This window comes from Ochotona curzoniae, unplaced genomic scaffold (assembly GCF_017591425.1).
Source record: "Ochotona curzoniae isolate NIBS_2020 unplaced genomic scaffold, NIBS_Ocur_1.0 contig_4501, whole genome shotgun sequence".
NCBI classification, from domain to species: Eukaryota; Metazoa; Chordata; class Mammalia; order Lagomorpha; family Ochotonidae; genus Ochotona; species Ochotona curzoniae.
Genome location: NW_024466307.1, coordinates 2,408,207 through 2,425,926, shown reverse-complemented (window position 1 = coordinate 2,425,926; position 17,720 = coordinate 2,408,207). Strand labels below are relative to the sequence as shown.

Genomic DNA, 17,720 nt, shown 5'->3' with positions numbered 1-17,720 from the left:
GATGACCTTCCAGGTGGTGCTGTCACCGTGTCCCCGCCAGCACCCCAGGAGGGGCCGGGCCTCTCCATGTTCTCACTGCCTCCCGCTGTTAGGTTTCCTAAAGTTGTTTCAGTTGCCATTACTAAGACACCATTTGTAATTCCACTGTTAAAACCTACTGAGACACGTTTTATGACTTACACATACTGGAGACGTGTTTATGTCTTCCGTAAAGAGTGGAGCGTCCTCTTTCAAAGCAAAAAGACTATCTGACAGGCAGACTTACAGAAAGGTGAGGGAGAGGGAGAGAGAGAGAGAGAGATGGAGGAGGGGGAGAGGGAGAGCCAGAGATGGAGAAGGGAAGAGAAAAAGAGAGAGACAGGGAGGGAGGAGGGAAGAGAGGGGGAGGGATAAGCAATAGAGAACGGCCCAGAGCCTTGGGACCCTGCATCCACGTGGGTGACCTGGGAAGAAGCTCCTGGCTTTGGATCAGCTCAGCTCCACCTCTGGCCACTGTGGCCACTTGAGGAATGAATAAGTGGATGGAAGATCTTTCTGTCTCTCCTTCTCTGTAAATCTGACATTCCAATAAAAATAAATAAATCTTAAAAAAAAAAAGATGAGTCCTGCGAGAATTTGCCCAGGCGAGTCAGTCTCCACAGCAGAGGCGCCCCAGAGGAGCCAGGGCCTCACCCCAGGACATATCCAGGGACCCATGGGCAAGAGAGCCCCACAGCTGAGCGTGGCAGGTGACACGGAGTGGACAGGAGTTGCATGCCTTTGTGGTAGTAAAGAAACTGCCATCTGGAAGAGCCCAACACAGGGCTCTACAACCCACTGTGGTTACAGCTGGGGCTGGAACCCAGGCCAGGGACCACAGCTTGTCCTGGAGGTATGTGGCACTCTTGGGATGGAAGGTGTGAGCCTAGCCTTCTTTTCATTAAGACATCAACATCCCCATGACCCAGAAACTTTAGTAGCACCTGGGTTCCAGGCGGAAGGAAGGCAGACGCCGCCTGCTGCTGTGCGTGCGACAGAGCCAGGGGGCTGCATCAGACCCTCTGCACCGGTGCAAGTACACTGGGGCAGGTGCAGGCGGTGCCCCCCACGGGCAGGGGCTGCTCAGGCTCCGCTCTGCTTACTTAGGTGCCCACTCGCAGGATCTTCCTGCGACACTTAGCTAATTGTGAACTGAGGTCACTGCCTCATGATTAACTTGGTCTCTCACGGCCTCAGGCTCAGTTTGTCATCTGTCTCCACCACGTCCTACATACAGTCCGTCAAGAATGTCTGCACCACGTGTTTCAGACATTGCCCCTGTCCACGGAGTCCCAGCAGGAGGGTCTCCTACCTGGTGGCTCTGTATCCTCTGGCCCGGGCCCACTGTGGGGAAACTGCTGTAGACCATGCTCTTTTTAACAAAGGGGTCGCCAGGGTCTCTGTTGTGCTTGGAAATCACCTCCTCCCACAGGACCCCAGGGTAATGCACAATCTAGTTGTTTTGTAAATTATTGCCCAAATGCCGGTCAGTTGGTGATGCAGTATGAATGTATTAGTTTGCTTGTGCACACCCACACAGGCACACCCATGCATACACACCCACTTGTGCCCACACACCAACACGGGCCCACTCTGTACACGTGCACATACACGTATACTCATGCCAACACAGGCCCCCCTAAGTGCACACTCATGTGCACACACCAATGCACACCCACACACTCCCTCACACACCTATGTGTACATATGGGTGTGTCAGGAGGACAGAGAACGCCGCATGGGCCGTGGGATGTGCATTTATTTCCACTCTGCTCTGGTCTATGGGAATCATCTGAGCAGGAGTTGCAGCAACAAGCACACCAGGGCAGGTTCTGGAAGTGAGTGGAGGGGCAGCCAGTAGGTACAGCTTACTGGGAGTCACAATCCTTCAAGAGACCCAGACTTAGACAACCCTAACCAACTAACTCTCCCTTCCCAGACTTGATAGACTTTTATGTGGTCATTACACTAGTCCCACCACCAGGGGGGGCCCGAGGTGCCTATGAACCAGCTTCAACTACCAAAAAGTGCGATCAAAGATGAAGACTCCAGGGCTGACACAATAGGATGCACCGAGGCTCTGCTTGCTCGGTTTGCAGAGGCAAGCACAACTGCTAGGTCTCTTCCTATTGCTAAGCAACAGCTGCGTGAAAAGCTATCCGTTCTCAGCCCTGGAGTGGCAGAAAAATGACTCTATTCAATTCAGAGCGTTGCTAGTGACTGTTCAGGGACCTTGGAGCGACATGTTGGCTTCAGAAACACCTTCTACAAGTTCCAAAATGTGTAGTAGACCACATGCCTGGGGCTGAATCCAGACTGACTTCTAAAATGAAAAGCTGCTCCCTAAATTCAACCTGATGCTTCTGTCTGAGTTTGCTGGCTACTATGAGACACCTGCACCTGTTAGTGCTGCATCAGAGCCCCTCAGCACGTGGAGACCTCAGACAACAAACATTTCTCCAGGAGAGGAACTGGGAGGCTCCGCCGGGTGCCCTGTGAGCCCACATCCCAGCACGCACACAGAGGAGCACACACGCACACATGCACAGGGCTATGGGCAGGTGCTGTCCCGCTGGCTTTCCCGCCTCAAGGTTCCTGCTCACACATGGCAGCTGCTTCCCCTCGCCTGACCAAGAAGTGACACCGAGCCTCTGACAACCCGGGCTCCGGTCTCACGTGGTCATTGCTTCTTGTGTCCTTCATCGGAAGTGAGGTTAGAGGGCAGAGGCTACACCCAGGGAACGGGCCAAGAGCCACTTCTCGCAGGGAGGACTATGGGAGCATGCGAGGGCAGAGTTCCAGTGCCACCAGACCACCCAGAAGAAATGTTCTAGTGGGGGACCCAGTCCCAGTTAAGCTCTCCGTACGGAAGGCAGAGGACGGGTTAGTCACAGGTCCTGGGGACCCTCTCTTAATTGCTTTACACATTAAAAGCATTTTAAAGTTTATTCATGAGGCAGAGAGAGAGAGAGATCGGATGCAAAGAGACAGGTCACATCTGCTGCTTCGCTTCCCAAGTGCCCACAGTCATCATGGCTGGGATAGACCAAAGCCAGTAGACTAGGAACTCAACGTGCATGTCCCATGTGGGCAGCGGGGACCTGGTCACTGACCCCATCACTGCTGCCTCGCCACGGGCACACAGGCAGCTGGAGATGGGTGCGGCGTCCAGGTGCTCCTAACACACGGCTAAGCACCGGACCTGTAACGCTCCTCCTCCTCCTGCCTCACCACTGACTGCTTCAGACATCAAGTACCACGGGGCCAAGGCAGTGCAGTACTGGTGAAACCCAAGCAGGGTAGGTTTGAGTCCTAGCCACTCTGCTTCCAATCCAGCTCCATGCTGACACACTTGGGAAAACAGCAGAGGGTCGTACAAGTGCTGGGCCTCTGGCATCCCTGTGTCAAATCCACTAGAGTTCCTGGCTCCAGGCTTCAGCCTGGCCCAGGCCCCATCACTGTGGTAGATGGAAGATCTCTCCCTCTTTCTCTCCCTTCCCTGCATCTCTGAATTCAGCCTTCACAGGTCCCACCTGTGAGTCCACACAGCACCTGCCTCTCTGAGCCCGGCTCATTCCCCTCAGCACCACGTCCCTCAATGCCACGACCCTCAGAGCCACGTCCCTCAGCATCCCTCAATGCCATGACCCTCGGCACCATGTCCCTCAGCATCCCTCAATGCCACGACCCTCGGCACCACGTCCCTCAATGCCATGACCCTTGGCACCACGTTCCTCAGAGCCACGTCCCTCAGAGCCACGTCCCTCAGCATCCATCCGTGCCATGTCCCTTGGTGCCATGTCCCTCAGTGCCACGTCCCTCAGCATCTCCTGTGCTGTTGCACAGGGCAAGACTGGTAAAGGTGCTGATCCAACGGGGAGTTCTCCTCCCCATGCACCAGGGCCCAGCGCAGGCAGCAGCTGGGAACTAGCTTTCTCAGCAAGGAGTCTGGACTCCGGAGGTCAAGGTGCTCACCCCATGTCTGACTGGCCTGACCTCTCCTCTCACCTGGTGGGCTTCCATGTCCTGCGGCAGCGGTGGCAATGGCAAAGGCCGAGGCCGGCGACACAGAGCAGTAGGTGTTGTCGGCGGTCTGACCTGTCATTTAAAAAGAAAGAGAGGGAATGGTGAGGCACATGGATTGTGTTCTGCAGTGAACAGTCTCACTTTTATTCCTGCACAAGGCAAAGGTCAGAATGTGGTCAGCCTTTAAGTCTGGTCTTGGCAAACTTTGGTCCCAAACACTTGCAGGGGACTGTGAACTCAGGAGAGTCTGTCCTGTGTTCCGGTGGCTGGACAAGGCCTAGCGCCTATAGTCCCAGAGCCTCCCAGGCTGGGGCCCTCTAAGAGTCCCAGAGCATGACAGTGCCGGGGCTAACAGCCACCCAGGATGACCCCATGAGATTGCAGCCCAGGCCTCCTGTGAGTGGCTACGAGTGACTCCTGTGGGCCGTGCTTCCCTCATGGGCGACAACGTCCCACCCGGGGTGTGGGTTGCAAGGGGCCTCTGGCTTCCTAACTGTGTGTCATCTTTCAACGTGCAATATCCGGCTAGAGGGGAGACAGGAAACTTGGAGACCTTCAAGCAGCTCTGCGGACTGCAGCGTATCTTCCCAGCAGGAAAAACAGGCAGGACATCAGAGGATCAGAGGATCGACCCCTCCTCTGGTGTCTTGTTACTCCCACAGAGAACACTGGCTGTGCTCCAGGAAAAACTCTGGGGGAACCCTTACAGTTTCCATCATTGGTCCCATACAACCAACCTTGTTTTAGATAAAATCGTGTTATTCATAAGGTTCCTCCCCAGTTGTGGTATGCCAGATGAGCCTGCTGACATGTACCACACTGGGTGGTGGGGGACCCGGATCTAGACGTCTGGCAGGCAGCCCTGAGATGTTCCCACCAGCATCCATCGGAGGACAGCCCAGTCTGATCACGTGGCCCTGCTGCTTGACCCGTTAGGAACAGGATTTCCCTCCTTTTCATCGTTAACAAATCCTGACAGCAGAACAGTAAGGCAAAGGTACAAGCAGGCCCTGGCTGTCCGGGCTCTCACCTCCAGGCTGGCGGTAGCGCAGGTGCCGGGGCGTGGAGGGCGATCTGCATGGAGACAGCTCTGCGGCGTCCACAGTAGCCTGGGATCCCTCGGCACCTGCCCGCTCCACGGGTGCTGCCGCTGGCGTAGACTCTGAGGTCACTGCTGTAAGACACCGGGCATGTCAACCACCAGGGTGTGGGGCTCAGCAGCCTCCTGGCAGGACGTGTGGCCAGGAGCCTCCTGCCAGGGTCCCGCGTGTGAGTGACACAGCACACCATGGGTGATGGAGGTTTCCCTCCTGTTTCTTTTTTCAGGGTTTTCGTCTGAGGCAGCCCCCTGGGACACTGACTCCTAATGGCGACCGCCCTGGGGGCTGGCTGGACTCGCAGCCCAATGCCAACAGCACATGGTGTCACATAGCTAGGCTATGTCCTCGCTCCCCTCACCTGTCAGAAAGCTTTTTCTTCCTGAGCAGGGAGAGTCCAGTTTTTCCAGACAACAAACCAGTTTGGGAGGGAAGCTGGCCTTCACTGATTATCTGCGTGGGGTGCTCCCCAGGACGAGTGCGCCAACCAACCGTGGCAGCTGGAATGGACGTGGCCTGACATTCAGTCACCGCTTCTGTCCCCAATGGCATCAGCCAGATCCCACGTGCTATGTGGCCGCACATAGCTGATGGCTCTACTGCTGCTGAGCACAGACCAGGGGGCACCTCCTCAGAGCCCCCGTGGAGCTCAGAGCCAAAGCTGCAGGCTGGTTGGAAGCCAGAGGAAGTGGGGGGTTTGAGAGACCTGGAGTTCCTGTGGGCAGCTGGCATCCCAAGACTTAACGGCCATTATCCGAGGCCCGAGAGCTACAGTTGCTGACCTTTCTATAGGTGTCAACTGAGCAAAACTAGGATTTCATGCATATTCTTTCAAGAAAAAAAAACTATACAAGAGCTAAAATAAATTTCTAACAGTCTAGCTACTGCTTTGTTCTTAACTCACAGACCACCTCTGATCCTGCCCCGCTGTGATAGGGGAGCACTTCCCTGGGCACTCCCATCCCAGATCCCATCACCCCTGTCCTGACGAACTCTACAAGGATTTCAAACAGAGCCACTAACACACCTGTGTGTGATCTGCCCCTTCCATGTGGGGCCCGGATGTCATTCCTTTGAAACAGAAAACGGCTGGAGGAAGGGAGCTGGTTACGCGCCTGCCCCGAGCGAGGGCATCCTCCCAGCGGAGCTGGCAGCAGACGAAGACTCAGTGCTTAGCTGTGAGTTTCAATGTTTCCAAAATAGCTCCCTCATGTCGGAGGAAGCAGCTGTGGTGCCAACAGGAGAGCAGAGCTTGTGCTCTCCGCCTGAGTCACCGCCCACTCGTCCCAGCAGGAGAAAGATCCCCTTTAGCAATGAGAGGGGACGCAAAACCTGCCCAGGAGAGGCTGGGCAGGCCCCAGCAGGGGCGGGAAGACAGCAAACTAAGGCACCTAGCCCATAAGGAGCCCTGGCGGCCAGGCGCTCATCTATGACTGTCCTGGCACGTGGTCTGGCCTGCTGGAGCAGTGGACAGACAGGGTCTCAGAACAATGTTCTGGGTGGATTCTGAGACAGGCTGCCTGCCATGTTCTCCAGTGATGCCCAGGGCATGAGCCGGCCGGCCCTGGTACTACACAGGGGTCCTGGTGCACACTGGACAAGTCCAGACCAGCGTCCAGGCCCTGCAAGGCTTGTGCCCAGGAAACGGACTGCTTCATTCACGTGGAGGCACTCTTCCTATGCCTCCCTCTCCCTCCAGGTCATCGGGGGTTTGGGTGCCAGGAAACACTGCAAGGGTGGCGCTTTCCAAGTAGACTGGTCAAGTACGCCCTGCCACTTTCCAGCTGGCCAGCTGCAGCAGGTCACGGGGTGGGGGACAGTGAGGGAGACGAGGGTGAAAGGCAGAGAGAGATGATGGGGCTGTCCCCAAGGAGAAGAGTGGGACGTGGCAACTCCATGCATAAAATTCCTACTCGAGTCTGCCAAGTGCTCCAGGGTTGTCACATGTGGGTGTCCACACACAGGCACACAGGCTGTAGCTGTGCTGAAGTCTTCACCTGTGATATTCTAGCTGTATCCATCCCCTGTGTTCCCCAACACCATGCATAAGGAACAGCCAGGACCACTGTCCTGCCTGACCGAGCCCCACAAGTGCCAAGAGCTGTCGTAACCCCATTCTTCCTTCCAAGCTCCCCCTTGCAGGGTGTCCTGGATGAAGACCTGCAGGACAAACCCTTGGGAGGCTCTGCCTGGGTGCCCCTGCCCGTCTCTCCCCTCTTTCAACCTGAACCTGGCAATTGTTCACATGTCTAACTTGCCCATTGGTTGTTGAGCTCAGAGTCAAGCCCTGGAAGGGTCTGGGAGCTGCAGGAGACCCCAGGTGCCACACCCTACATCTTGGGTAACTTTTCCTCCATCTCTTTGAGAGGGCATCTTAGTAGTTTTAAGGGGAATATGGGAAATCAACACATTGAAGGGGAAAAGGAAACAAAAAGGAAAGAGGTACGTGGGAGTGGCTGCAGCTGACGGTGGCTGGCAGCTGACGGTGGCTGGCAGCTGACGGCTTGGTGAAGGCTTAAGGCAGGAAGGGGAAGGAGGTGACAAGAACATGAAAGCGGGGACAGGAGGCCAAGGGGCCAGCCTCTCTGAAACAGGATTTGGTCCTCAGGCGTCCCCAGCCCTACAGGCACATTCAGGCACATTCCTGCACCTGCCTACGAGTCAGAGCAGAAGAAACCCTATTTCCATGTAACTAGGAATTGCAAAGCAAGAGCTCGCGCCCAGGAGGCTTCTGGGTAAGTCAGCTCCTGAAAGCACCTCCCTAATGTGGGTGTGAAACTCACAGGTGCACTGGCCCTGGCCACGAGTGCCCAGGCCCCCGGGGCCAGCCGCTGAGGCCACCATGAACCCTCCTGGCCCAGTGTGCCCGCTGAGGGGTCTGTCTAGAGCCGGGACACTGACCTGATTTTCTCTCACTTACCTTGGTCTCTCTCTGTCAAGGCTGTAATGAGCTCCTGAGGCTCACGGTGTTGGAACCTCGGTCCCCAGCACAGGAGCACTGAAGCAGAGACCCCTAAATGGTGTCCACAGTGTAGGGGCTCCTCCTTCAGGTGAGTGCTGCTACAGAGGGAGGGGTCTTGTCCCTGCAGGTGTGCAGTTCTTACAGAGGACGGTGTTAGCCCCTCCCTTCTCAATGACCCTGGGCTACACCACAGTAAGAAGGCCCTCCCCGAGATGCGTGTGCCTCTGCCTGGGGCCGAGAGCCTCTAGAACCCTGAGAGACGCACCGGCGCCAGCACCCACTTACAGCTGCCTAGTTACCTGCCACTATGAACCTTCCTCACGGAATGACTCCTCACTCATGCCATCTGATGCTAGGCTGCTGCATGGGGTCACCCTGAGGCTTTGAAGAGCTACAGTGAGCGCAGTGAGATGTGTGCCTGGCAGGGTCTCCAGGCTAGGCCACCCTCAGTGGGCAAGGGCTGGGAGCACAGCAGGTGTCCACACCATGCCATGAGAGATGGGACTTTGAGGGTGGCCACAGCCCACCTTTGTGCTGTTACTGAGCCTCTACAAGCATGCAAGAACCTTCCAGAAGCAATACTTGCAAAGGCTCTCTTTCCATGTGCAACCAATCCCAGCCAGCCCTTTGCCTCAAGGGCCTGAGCACAGCTCACTCTGCTCCCTGTGGCACAAGTGCCGGGGCAGCCACCAGTCCGTTCTGCTTCCTGCACGATGTGGGGGAGGAAAGCTAAGAAGAAGGAGGAAGAGGGGCCAGAGGGGTACTGGGAGCCCAGACCCCGCCCGAGAGACCTCGCTAAGAGGCAGGGTAACCTTACTGGTAGCAGTGGCATGTGGTGGTGGGGACGTGGCAGGGCTGTGGGTGGCGGTGGGGCTGCTGGACGATGAGGAAGTGGTCAGGTCCAAGGCCCCTATCCTGGAGTTCAGGGGAGAAGTCAAGGACAGCTTCCTGGCCCTCACGGGGGATGACGTCCTGGACGTAGCTAGCGGTGGCGGGGACGAGAACTTGCGGCAAAGGCGTGGGGACTTGCCGTCCACCAGGTGCTCCCCTCTGCTGCCCTGGCTGGTGGCAAAGAACAACTCCAGGGACCTACGACACAGGAGCGGAGACATGAATGGGCGGCAGCCGGCTGTCCCTCAGAAACCGGGCTCCACCCCCAAAAGCCTCAGTGGTGCCAGCTCCGTCCTCCCTCCAATGCACCATGTGGAACAGGCACAGGCCCAAGGGACAGGTACCACCCAGGCGCGTCTGAGCTCCTGAGTGTGGTGTGAAGCAGGGCAGTGCTTACACACACTGTGGGGGCGCTGGTCACACTGCAGGACTCAGGAGCCGCTCCAGACTAAGTCAGCCCCCAGCAGGACAAGACACCCCTCTCCCTCAGTCCCACTGCCTCTTGCGCAGGGACGGAGGGCCCACCTGGCGGGGATGGAGGTGAGTGGCCGCTTGTACATGTCGGCGAGCGTGGCCAGCACGGCGGCGGCCGAGGTGAAGATGCGGTAGGTATGCAGGAAGGTGTTGAGGAAGTCGATGCTGAGGAAGCGCAGGTCGGTGAGCCGCTCCAGCAGGCGCTCCACGCTGGCGTAGCGGATCTGCGGCACCTTGCACGAGTTGAGCGTCTTGCTGAAGCAGATGTCCTTGTCATCCTTGTGGAGGCGAGCGTCTGACCTGTGGGCACAGTGCCCGGGATCACAGGCGCAGGATCTCAGGATGGGTCCCTGTGTGCTCATGCCAGTGGGAGAGAGCTCGTGCTGGCAGTTCACGCCATGCACAAGGCACCCCTCCACCTACACCCCGCCGCACGTCACCATTAGACCCTGCCACCTGTACTACCCTGGCACCTGGCCACCTACACCCCGCCACATGTGCCACCATGGTGTGGGAAGGCTGGGATTCTCTGTGGGGAAGTGACAAGGAGATACTTTCTTGGGTTCATCAGGAAACTGACGCCAGTGGCTCTCAGAGTGGAACTGAGCTCTGCTAACACCAAGACTCCAAGACACCAAGTGTCACCTGTGCTCGCCCCACCTGGGGGCCCGGAGGCCCTGCTCCACTCCTGGGTCCTTCCCAATTGTGCACATTTATGCTTGTCTCCCTGCTTCTAGCTGAAATGAACAGATTACACAGTTGGCATATTTTGCCCTTGGGAGCCTCTTCGGCTTAGGAATTTGCTGTTCTAGATCTTAGCTTTTTATCTGTCTGTCCTCATCTGTTGCCTGTGGTTGAGCTCCTCAGCCTTCTAGCTTTGCGGACCTTTCCCGGCTCACTGACATCTTGAAGATAGGTGTTCTGAATGGGAAAGGTGATACATCCCATAGGCTGCACGGAAGGTGTGTCTTCCCTGGGAACACACCGCCGGCACAGCACCGTCCCTCTGGAGGGCTCATTCCTCCCATTCTCTAAACCCACGCCTTGGGCCGCCCCTGCCCACACCCTCTCTGCAGACCCTAGGACCACTGGTGCCTTTGCGTCCTCTCTCAGACCCCTCTTCCCCCTCCACTGAGCCACTGTGGCAGCCCAGGCTTTCCTGCTCAACAGAGGGCCACGCTGTAGGGCCAGGGCCTTGCTGGGAGCCAACTGCTATCCCAGAACTGACTGGCTCGCTCCGAGCCTCCCTCCCCAGTGTTCCGAGCACCTCCAAGGGGTGTCAACTATGCAGTAATCTTCTCTGGGAGAAAAAGGAATGTCTCGGCGCAGAGCACGCACAGTGTGTGCCTCATGTCCTTCACCTCCGAGCAAGCAGCGGGCCCCTCCCAACCTCCCTGCACCTTAACTCCTTTGTGCGTGGAAATATCTGAGCAGCTTTCATGAGGCCTCCAGGCTGTCCTGGATGTGCAAAGTGACAACCCAGAGCTCTCGCCATTTTCCACCACCAACTCTGGACTTGCCGAGTCAAGGCTGAGTACAAGTTAACACAAGCGTCAGCCTGTCTGTGCTTGGTAGGCTATCCGTGCGACTCTGCACCTCCCACCAGCTCGGGGCCTCCCATCTCTTGACCCCTGGCTTGGTTGGAGCATGAACAGCAAGAAGGAAGCTGCACAGGTCTGAGATGAACATCAAACTAATTCAAGGCACCACAATTATAGCTTCAAAAAAAGAAGTCCAGTGTCATGAAATGAGTTACTTTGCCGGTAAAACACAGAATGGACTCTATCTCCCTGGGGACAGATGGGCTGTTCAGGCCTCCTCTGCTCATGGCAACTCCTGCTTGGCACCAAAAGTAAGATTGAGTGAGAAAGGCCAAAGCGTGTGTCCTAAGTGGAAGGTTCTGCAGAATCCAGCAGGATGCCATGTCAGTAATGAGGCCTGGTGGTGACAGGATGGTTTTTTTCTCATTGCACTTTGAGCAGCACCAGGCTTTTTTCCTCCAGTGTATGTAGCCAAGGAAATGGATGCCTCGGGGGCCCCAAGGCAGAGCAGGACTGCATCTGCTCCCCTGGTCGCTGAGGACTGACTCCAGGGGACTAGGAAAGGGGGGACAGAGGAGGAAGTACATACATTCTTCAGCTTGGGGACCACAGGCTTCTGTACCAGCTGGGTCCCTGCACCCAAGTGTGACCAGACAAGGACGCTGCTAAGATTGCCACGGTTAGGGACAGAAGACGCATCAGGTGCCAGCTGAATTGGGCAGGCAGAAGATGAATGTTTTTAATCACACAAGGGAGGCAAAGTGGACACAGCTGGCCCAGGGCCGGCACCAGCTGACGTGCAAGGCCAGCCAAGCTCTAAAGCAGAAAGATTTCGGGGACCGTTCAGTCTTTTGGGAAGGATTTTGCAAGAACAGCAAAACCACACATATCGTTTTGGAAAATACGAGAGAAGAATCTCATAGTAGCAACTTCATGGGGAAAAACCTGGATCCAATACTGTGAACTCAGAAATCAAGTCCTAAAATTCCATCTTCGTTCTTAATCTCATTGCATGTGTGAATACTCAGCTCATCTGGCTTTACTGTGCAACACTAAATGTAAAAACCCAGACAGCCAAAGTGGCCCTACGCAAAATATATTTAAAATTTGAGCCAGTAATTTGAAACACTGTCACTCCTTCACAATTGGTATTTTTCAGGCTGTTTGCTTCATGCACTTGGCCTCCATCTCATGGGGCCATGACTCCACAACTCACGGGGCTGGGACAACACGAGCTGGAGTTGCTGTCTGTCTGAGGAGCCACGCTGAGGCAAGGCCTGGTACTGCCTCCATGCCAGCCACCCAGACCTCCCATCAACACAGACGAGGCACCACAGACAAACACGTTCTTTGTTTCAGGTAACTTATTTTTCAAAAGGTATAAACAGAACTTCTCTTAAAAATATCTATTACTTGGGCCCAGCACAGTAGCCTAGTAGCTAAAGTCCTCACCTTGCATACCCAGGATCCCATATGGGTGCCAGCTCATGTCCCAGTGGCCCAATTTCCCTTCAGCTCCCTGCTTGTGGCCTGGAAAAGCAGTCAAGAACGGCCCAAAGCCCTGGGACCCTGCACCCCTGCGGGAGACCCAGAAAAAGCTCCTGGCTCCTGGCTTCAGCTCAGCTCAGCTCTGGTCATTGCAGCCATTTGGGGAGTGAATCAACAGATGGAAGATCTTCCTCCCTGTCTCTCCTTCTTTCTGTATATCTGACTTTGAAATGAAAATAAACAAATCTTTCTAAAAAATACTCTTAATTTATTGCCTGAGCAAATCAGAGTGTTGGACAATCTGGTCGGCTTCCCAATACTCCCGAGACAACTTCTGTATTGGAAAGCAAATGGAAAAGTACAAGAAACAAGAGCACTGATATCTTTTAAACGACAGCTCCCCTGCTCACTGCTTCAGCAACGCTTTCATTTTAATTTACTTGAAAGGCAGATGACAATGAAGATTGCATGGGAGGGGGCAGGGGAAGGACTTTTGCTTCCTCTGGGTCCCCGCCCAGATGGCTGTAACATGCGGGGCTGGCCAGCCGACACTCCATGCAGGTCTTCCATGTGCAGGGCAGGGCTCCACCCACTTGAGCCATGTTTTGCTGCCTTCCAAGATGCACTATACCAGGGAGCTGGACTGGAGTGGGAGCAGTTAGGATGGGCACCATGCCCTGGCATAGGACAACACTGGTCTCTAATTTGCTTTCTTGAAACACATAAGCAGCAGGAACGCAGCCCCAGCAGAAAGCCTGTGTGTGTGGAAATCCTGCTGCGACTGCGCGGCCAAAGGTGTGCGGCCCCTCCCCCTGGGGAGACTGTGGCCACCCTCCGACCTGGGGCACGTCTAGCTGCCACTGTATTAGCTCTCTACATTGAACCTGAACATCCTGCTGGAGCTTGTCCAGAGGGAAGGCACAGGTGACAGCATGAAATGCCATGTTTGCTGAGCTGGGTCAGCAAGGAGGCCACAAACCGGAAAGATGTCACACGATATTTTATTCCTTGTGGAGCACAGCACCAAGCCTCACATGACACAGGGAGCACACTCCCGGCACTGCAGCAGCGCCACACTGGGGCTCGCTACGTGCCACCACCAACTGGGGCTTTCCATGTCACCGCCCTGCTCTGGGTGGAAACGCAAGGGCAAGGACGGCACACTTACTTAATCATATGCGGCACGGTGACTTTGGAGTTCTCTTCAAATACTATGGTCATGAGACCATTGCATCGGATGTTGTCCACACACTGTGAAGTGAAACAAAAATTATTACAATCCCCAGGAAAACCCAACGTCCACGGTCCAAAATCCTCCTCAGAACCATTTCTCAGTTTGCCACTTTCCACATCATGTGAAGATTATACACCTCTCAACCTATAGGCTAGAAACACACTCCTTTTTTTTTTTTAAGAGTCTTAATAATCCAGAACCCAAGACAAAGAATATTCCTGGCTAATGGGTATAGTTCTTACTTCACAGAAGGAACCTCCTACCAACATGTAATCTCTAAATGAGATCCCCCTTATTTTGGTGGTCCCAAAGCCACCCCTTGCCCCCTTTCTGTGTGACTATCCCAACACCCAATCCCAAGGCATCAGCTTGCCTGCCACCTGCTCTGGCTTTAAGTTCTTATCAACAATGAAGCTTGCCTTTTTGTCTGTAAATATCACCTAGGTATTAAGACTTTTAAAATTTTACTGGTTCTATGTGTTAAACATTTCTGTTTTTATAGCTAGATACTGTATAGCCAAATTAACTCAATCCTCCACAGTGCCAGAAATGGAACTTTAGGTAAATGTCTCATCTGGACCCAGATTTATGTGACCATTTCAGCACATCTGTATTATCCTATGTCAGACCTCCTTCTTAAATCTTTCTGATTCATTCTGTGGAGTACTAAAATCTTCTTCAATGCGAATCAAAGAAATTAAGAAGCAAACTATAGAAGCAATCCGAATCACAGCTTAAAAGACCACGTAAAAAGGAAGTTTGCAAAGTCCTTCAGCTATAGAAAAGCTCTGGCACCTAGCGCTCACTCCCTCCCCGGGATGGGTGGATACGTGCGTCATGGAGAGATACGTGATGGATGATGGATTACACGAGCGGATGAGAGGCAACAGGCAGGTGACAGATTAGGTGGATGGATGTACAGATCCTATAATGCTGCATTTACATTAGAGCAGTGGTTCCCAAAACAGATTCCTCGTCTTCAGAAACAACACAGGTGTCAAACAAAACAAACCCAAACAAAAAGAAACTACCCCAGCTGAAGATCCTGATTTTACTTTATTTCCATTCCTGATTTCCAGCAATGGCACACTGAAGAAAATTCTAAATTTGGTCTAAAAACAAATTAAAAATAGAACTCAAATGTACTTGTGTACAAGAATGTACATGTGGGGGGAAGTATGGTATACACCCAGGCTTACAGTGGCCAGCGCTGAGGTGTGCAGGTTCACCCGCTGCCTACAGTTCCAGCAGACAGTCTGAGAGTTGGCTCAGATTCCAGCTGCTCCACTTCCAAACCAGCTCCCAGAGTATGGCCTAAGTCCTTGAGCCCTGTGACCCAGGGAGGCGACCTGGCTGGAATTTCAGGCTGTGGCCCTGCCCTGCCCTGCTGTTGTAGCCATTTGGGGAAGTGAAGCAACAGATGGAAACGTTCCTTCTCTGTAATTCTTTTACATAAATAAGTATTTTTAAAGGTTTACTTATTTATTGCAAACTTTTATACAAAGAGAAGGATCTTTCATCCACTGGTTCACTCTCCAAGTGGCTGCAACTGGCAGAACTGAGCCATGTGAAGCCAGGAGCTTCTTCTGCGTCTCCTACATGGGTACAGGGTCCCAGGGCTTTGGGCTGTCCTCCAACGCTTTTCCCATCCAGCAGAGAACTGGATGGGAAGTTGAGCAGCCAGGATTAGAACCGGTGCCCATATGGGATCCCAGAGGCACATGCAAGGTGAGGACTTTAGCCACTAGACTACCACTCCGTTCTCAAGTATTTAAAAAAAAAATACATATATATATACACTTCAATAAGAATACATCATGGTTGTTCAGGAGAAATGGGCAGAGCCGGGGATGTTCCCGCAGCCCAGGCACTCTTGGCTCACCTGCCGAGGGCTTAGCCAGCAGGGTCTGTTTGGAGGTCAGTTCACCCTGTTCTTACCTTCTTACCTCTCTAAAGAAGCAAGACGATAGAGAAGGCTCAATTTTGTCTTCTAACTCAGTTTTTATGTTTAAGTACAAATTCCCCTGTTGATCCCAGAGAAGTTAGTGTAAGGCAAGAAAAAAACAACTAGGTACTAAGCATCTGTCTGCATAGGTCTGTATTTTGCCACAAAACATAAAAGTTCTGTCTAAACCCAGAGGCTCAGAGGTGAATTTCAATGCTGCATTTTAATCAATGCCCATAATTACAGTGAAATATGTTGAATAAATTATTACGCGTGACAGTGAGATAAATGAATGCTCCATGTTGAAATGGATGGTCAAATCTTCAGCCTCAAATATTCCCCTATAAATAGACAGAAAAGAAGAGGAATGATTGGTGGAGACCATTCGCCACTTGCATGCTTTGTTGGAGGTGCCAATGGTTAATTATGGCCTTGCTGGTGTAACTAAATGTGCAATTAATCATTCAAGTCATTGTTCCTTCTAAAACAAATTACCAGTTCAGGGAGAGAGCAGCCTGCAAAAGCTAAAAGTCTCTCTCTTTTTTTTTTAAATTTTAGGATAGTTTTCAATCTACAAAACTAAAGTTGTGGCGCTTTCGAAGAGCTAGAAGTCTTAACTTCCATACACAGTTTTTTCCATTAGGATGCAATTGTCTCAATCCTCCGGAACGGCTTTATTTTAGCTCAGATTGGCAAATGATCAGTATAATATGGTATCAATGGCTAAGGAAGGTGGCTTCAAATTAAGCTACAAAAATTAAGATTTTAATTAGTAAAGAGTGGTGAGATTTTATTCTAATAAAATATGTCCAGTTCCCTTCTGTGTTCTTGCGGCTCCCTCACCCACCATGAAATCTGTGTGGCAGACCTATGAGGCACTCAGGGGACCCCACGTATTCATCAAGAATCTGCAGAGACTCATTTGGGGCAGTGAAATCGCAGGAGGGTACATGGAAGGGTCCCATGACAATGGAGGGACAGCTCACAGAGATGGACGCCAGCCGGGACACACAGGTCTGGGCAGCAAGGCGGCCTCAGTCAACAGCCCTCAGACCAGCCCCTGTGCAAGCTCAAAAGGCCCAGGGCCAGCAGCCTTTGTGACTGCTCAGTTGCACAGCACGCGAGCCCCTCCTTCCTCCTCAGCCTCTGGGACTCGGGACTCAGGACCTGCACCGTCCCGGTGCCCTCTTGTCCATGAATGGAGGGCGGCCTCCCAGGACTTGGCTCTTCTCTCCTTGGCTCTTTAAACAGCCTCCAATGGACACGCAACTCCCCACTGCTTCCTTACAACCCCCTGCAGGGGCTGCCCCTTGGCCTGGTGGTTACGAAGCAGGTAACCCACTTGAGAGTGACTGCTGGCTCCCAACTGCCAACCCACAACGAGCCCAGGTGTGCATTCCCTCCAACCTCTAGTGAGACAAAGGCTTACCTGCTGCCCTTCTCCACAGGAGCAGGCATTGAATCATTCATGTACCCCAGAGTGCTGCATCTGTGTGTGGGGACCCCTGGTCATGCCAGAAGGGACAGAGCAGAAGAGGTCGGGCAAGCCCCACTGCCCCCTTCTCTCACCCACTTTTCCCCACTTGTCTTGGGTTCACAACACCTACAAAGCTCTGTTTTCTACAAACCTGTCACATTGCCACACCTCTGGGCTCTGCCTGGCTGACACCCATCACAGCACACGGCAGCCCTTCAGTTTATGTCTGTGTGGTCAGGAAGCTGATACGAAGCTGAGCAGCTGGGACTCGAGGCAGCACTCAGATGGGATGCTGGCATTTCAGGGGATGGCTTCCCCTACTGCCCCTCCACTGCCCCTCCCTCCTTTTTCTTATCTGATGCATTGTCACTCTGGGCTTTTTCACTTCAGACAGGGCTTATTCTGACCCCTTAATTTGATGTCCTCACCATCACCTTTGGTAACTTGTCAGCTGCCTCTCAGAATGTCTTTGCTTCAGAAACAAACAGAAGCACAGTCGTTAGAGGAGCTTCTCATTAGCCAGGCACCTGCAACACTGCTCAAACACTAGTGATTCTCCAGGCAGCC

General features: G+C 53.6%; 1 protein-coding gene across 2 annotated transcripts in view; it reads right to left on the bottom strand.

The window, feature by feature from the left end:
• RASGRF2 (Ras protein specific guanine nucleotide releasing factor 2) overlaps positions 1 to 17,720 on the bottom strand; it is a 98,267-nt gene that overhangs the window by 16,524 nt on the left and 64,023 nt on the right. The window contains exons 13-17 of one of the 2 annotated variants that reach the window (XM_040985981.1): positions 13,666 to 13,748; positions 9,520 to 9,768; positions 8,921 to 9,192; positions 5,075 to 5,218; positions 4,027 to 4,116 (exon numbers count right to left, since the gene is read on the bottom strand). In XM_040985981.1, coding sequence (XP_040841915.1) covers positions 4,027 to 4,116; positions 5,075 to 5,218; positions 8,921 to 9,192; positions 9,520 to 9,768; positions 13,666 to 13,748 — 838 coding nt within the window. The remainder of the gene's footprint in view (positions 1 to 4,026; positions 4,117 to 5,074; positions 5,219 to 8,920; positions 9,193 to 9,519; positions 9,769 to 13,665; positions 13,749 to 17,720) is intronic. The other variant, XM_040985983.1, reaches the window with a different exon arrangement.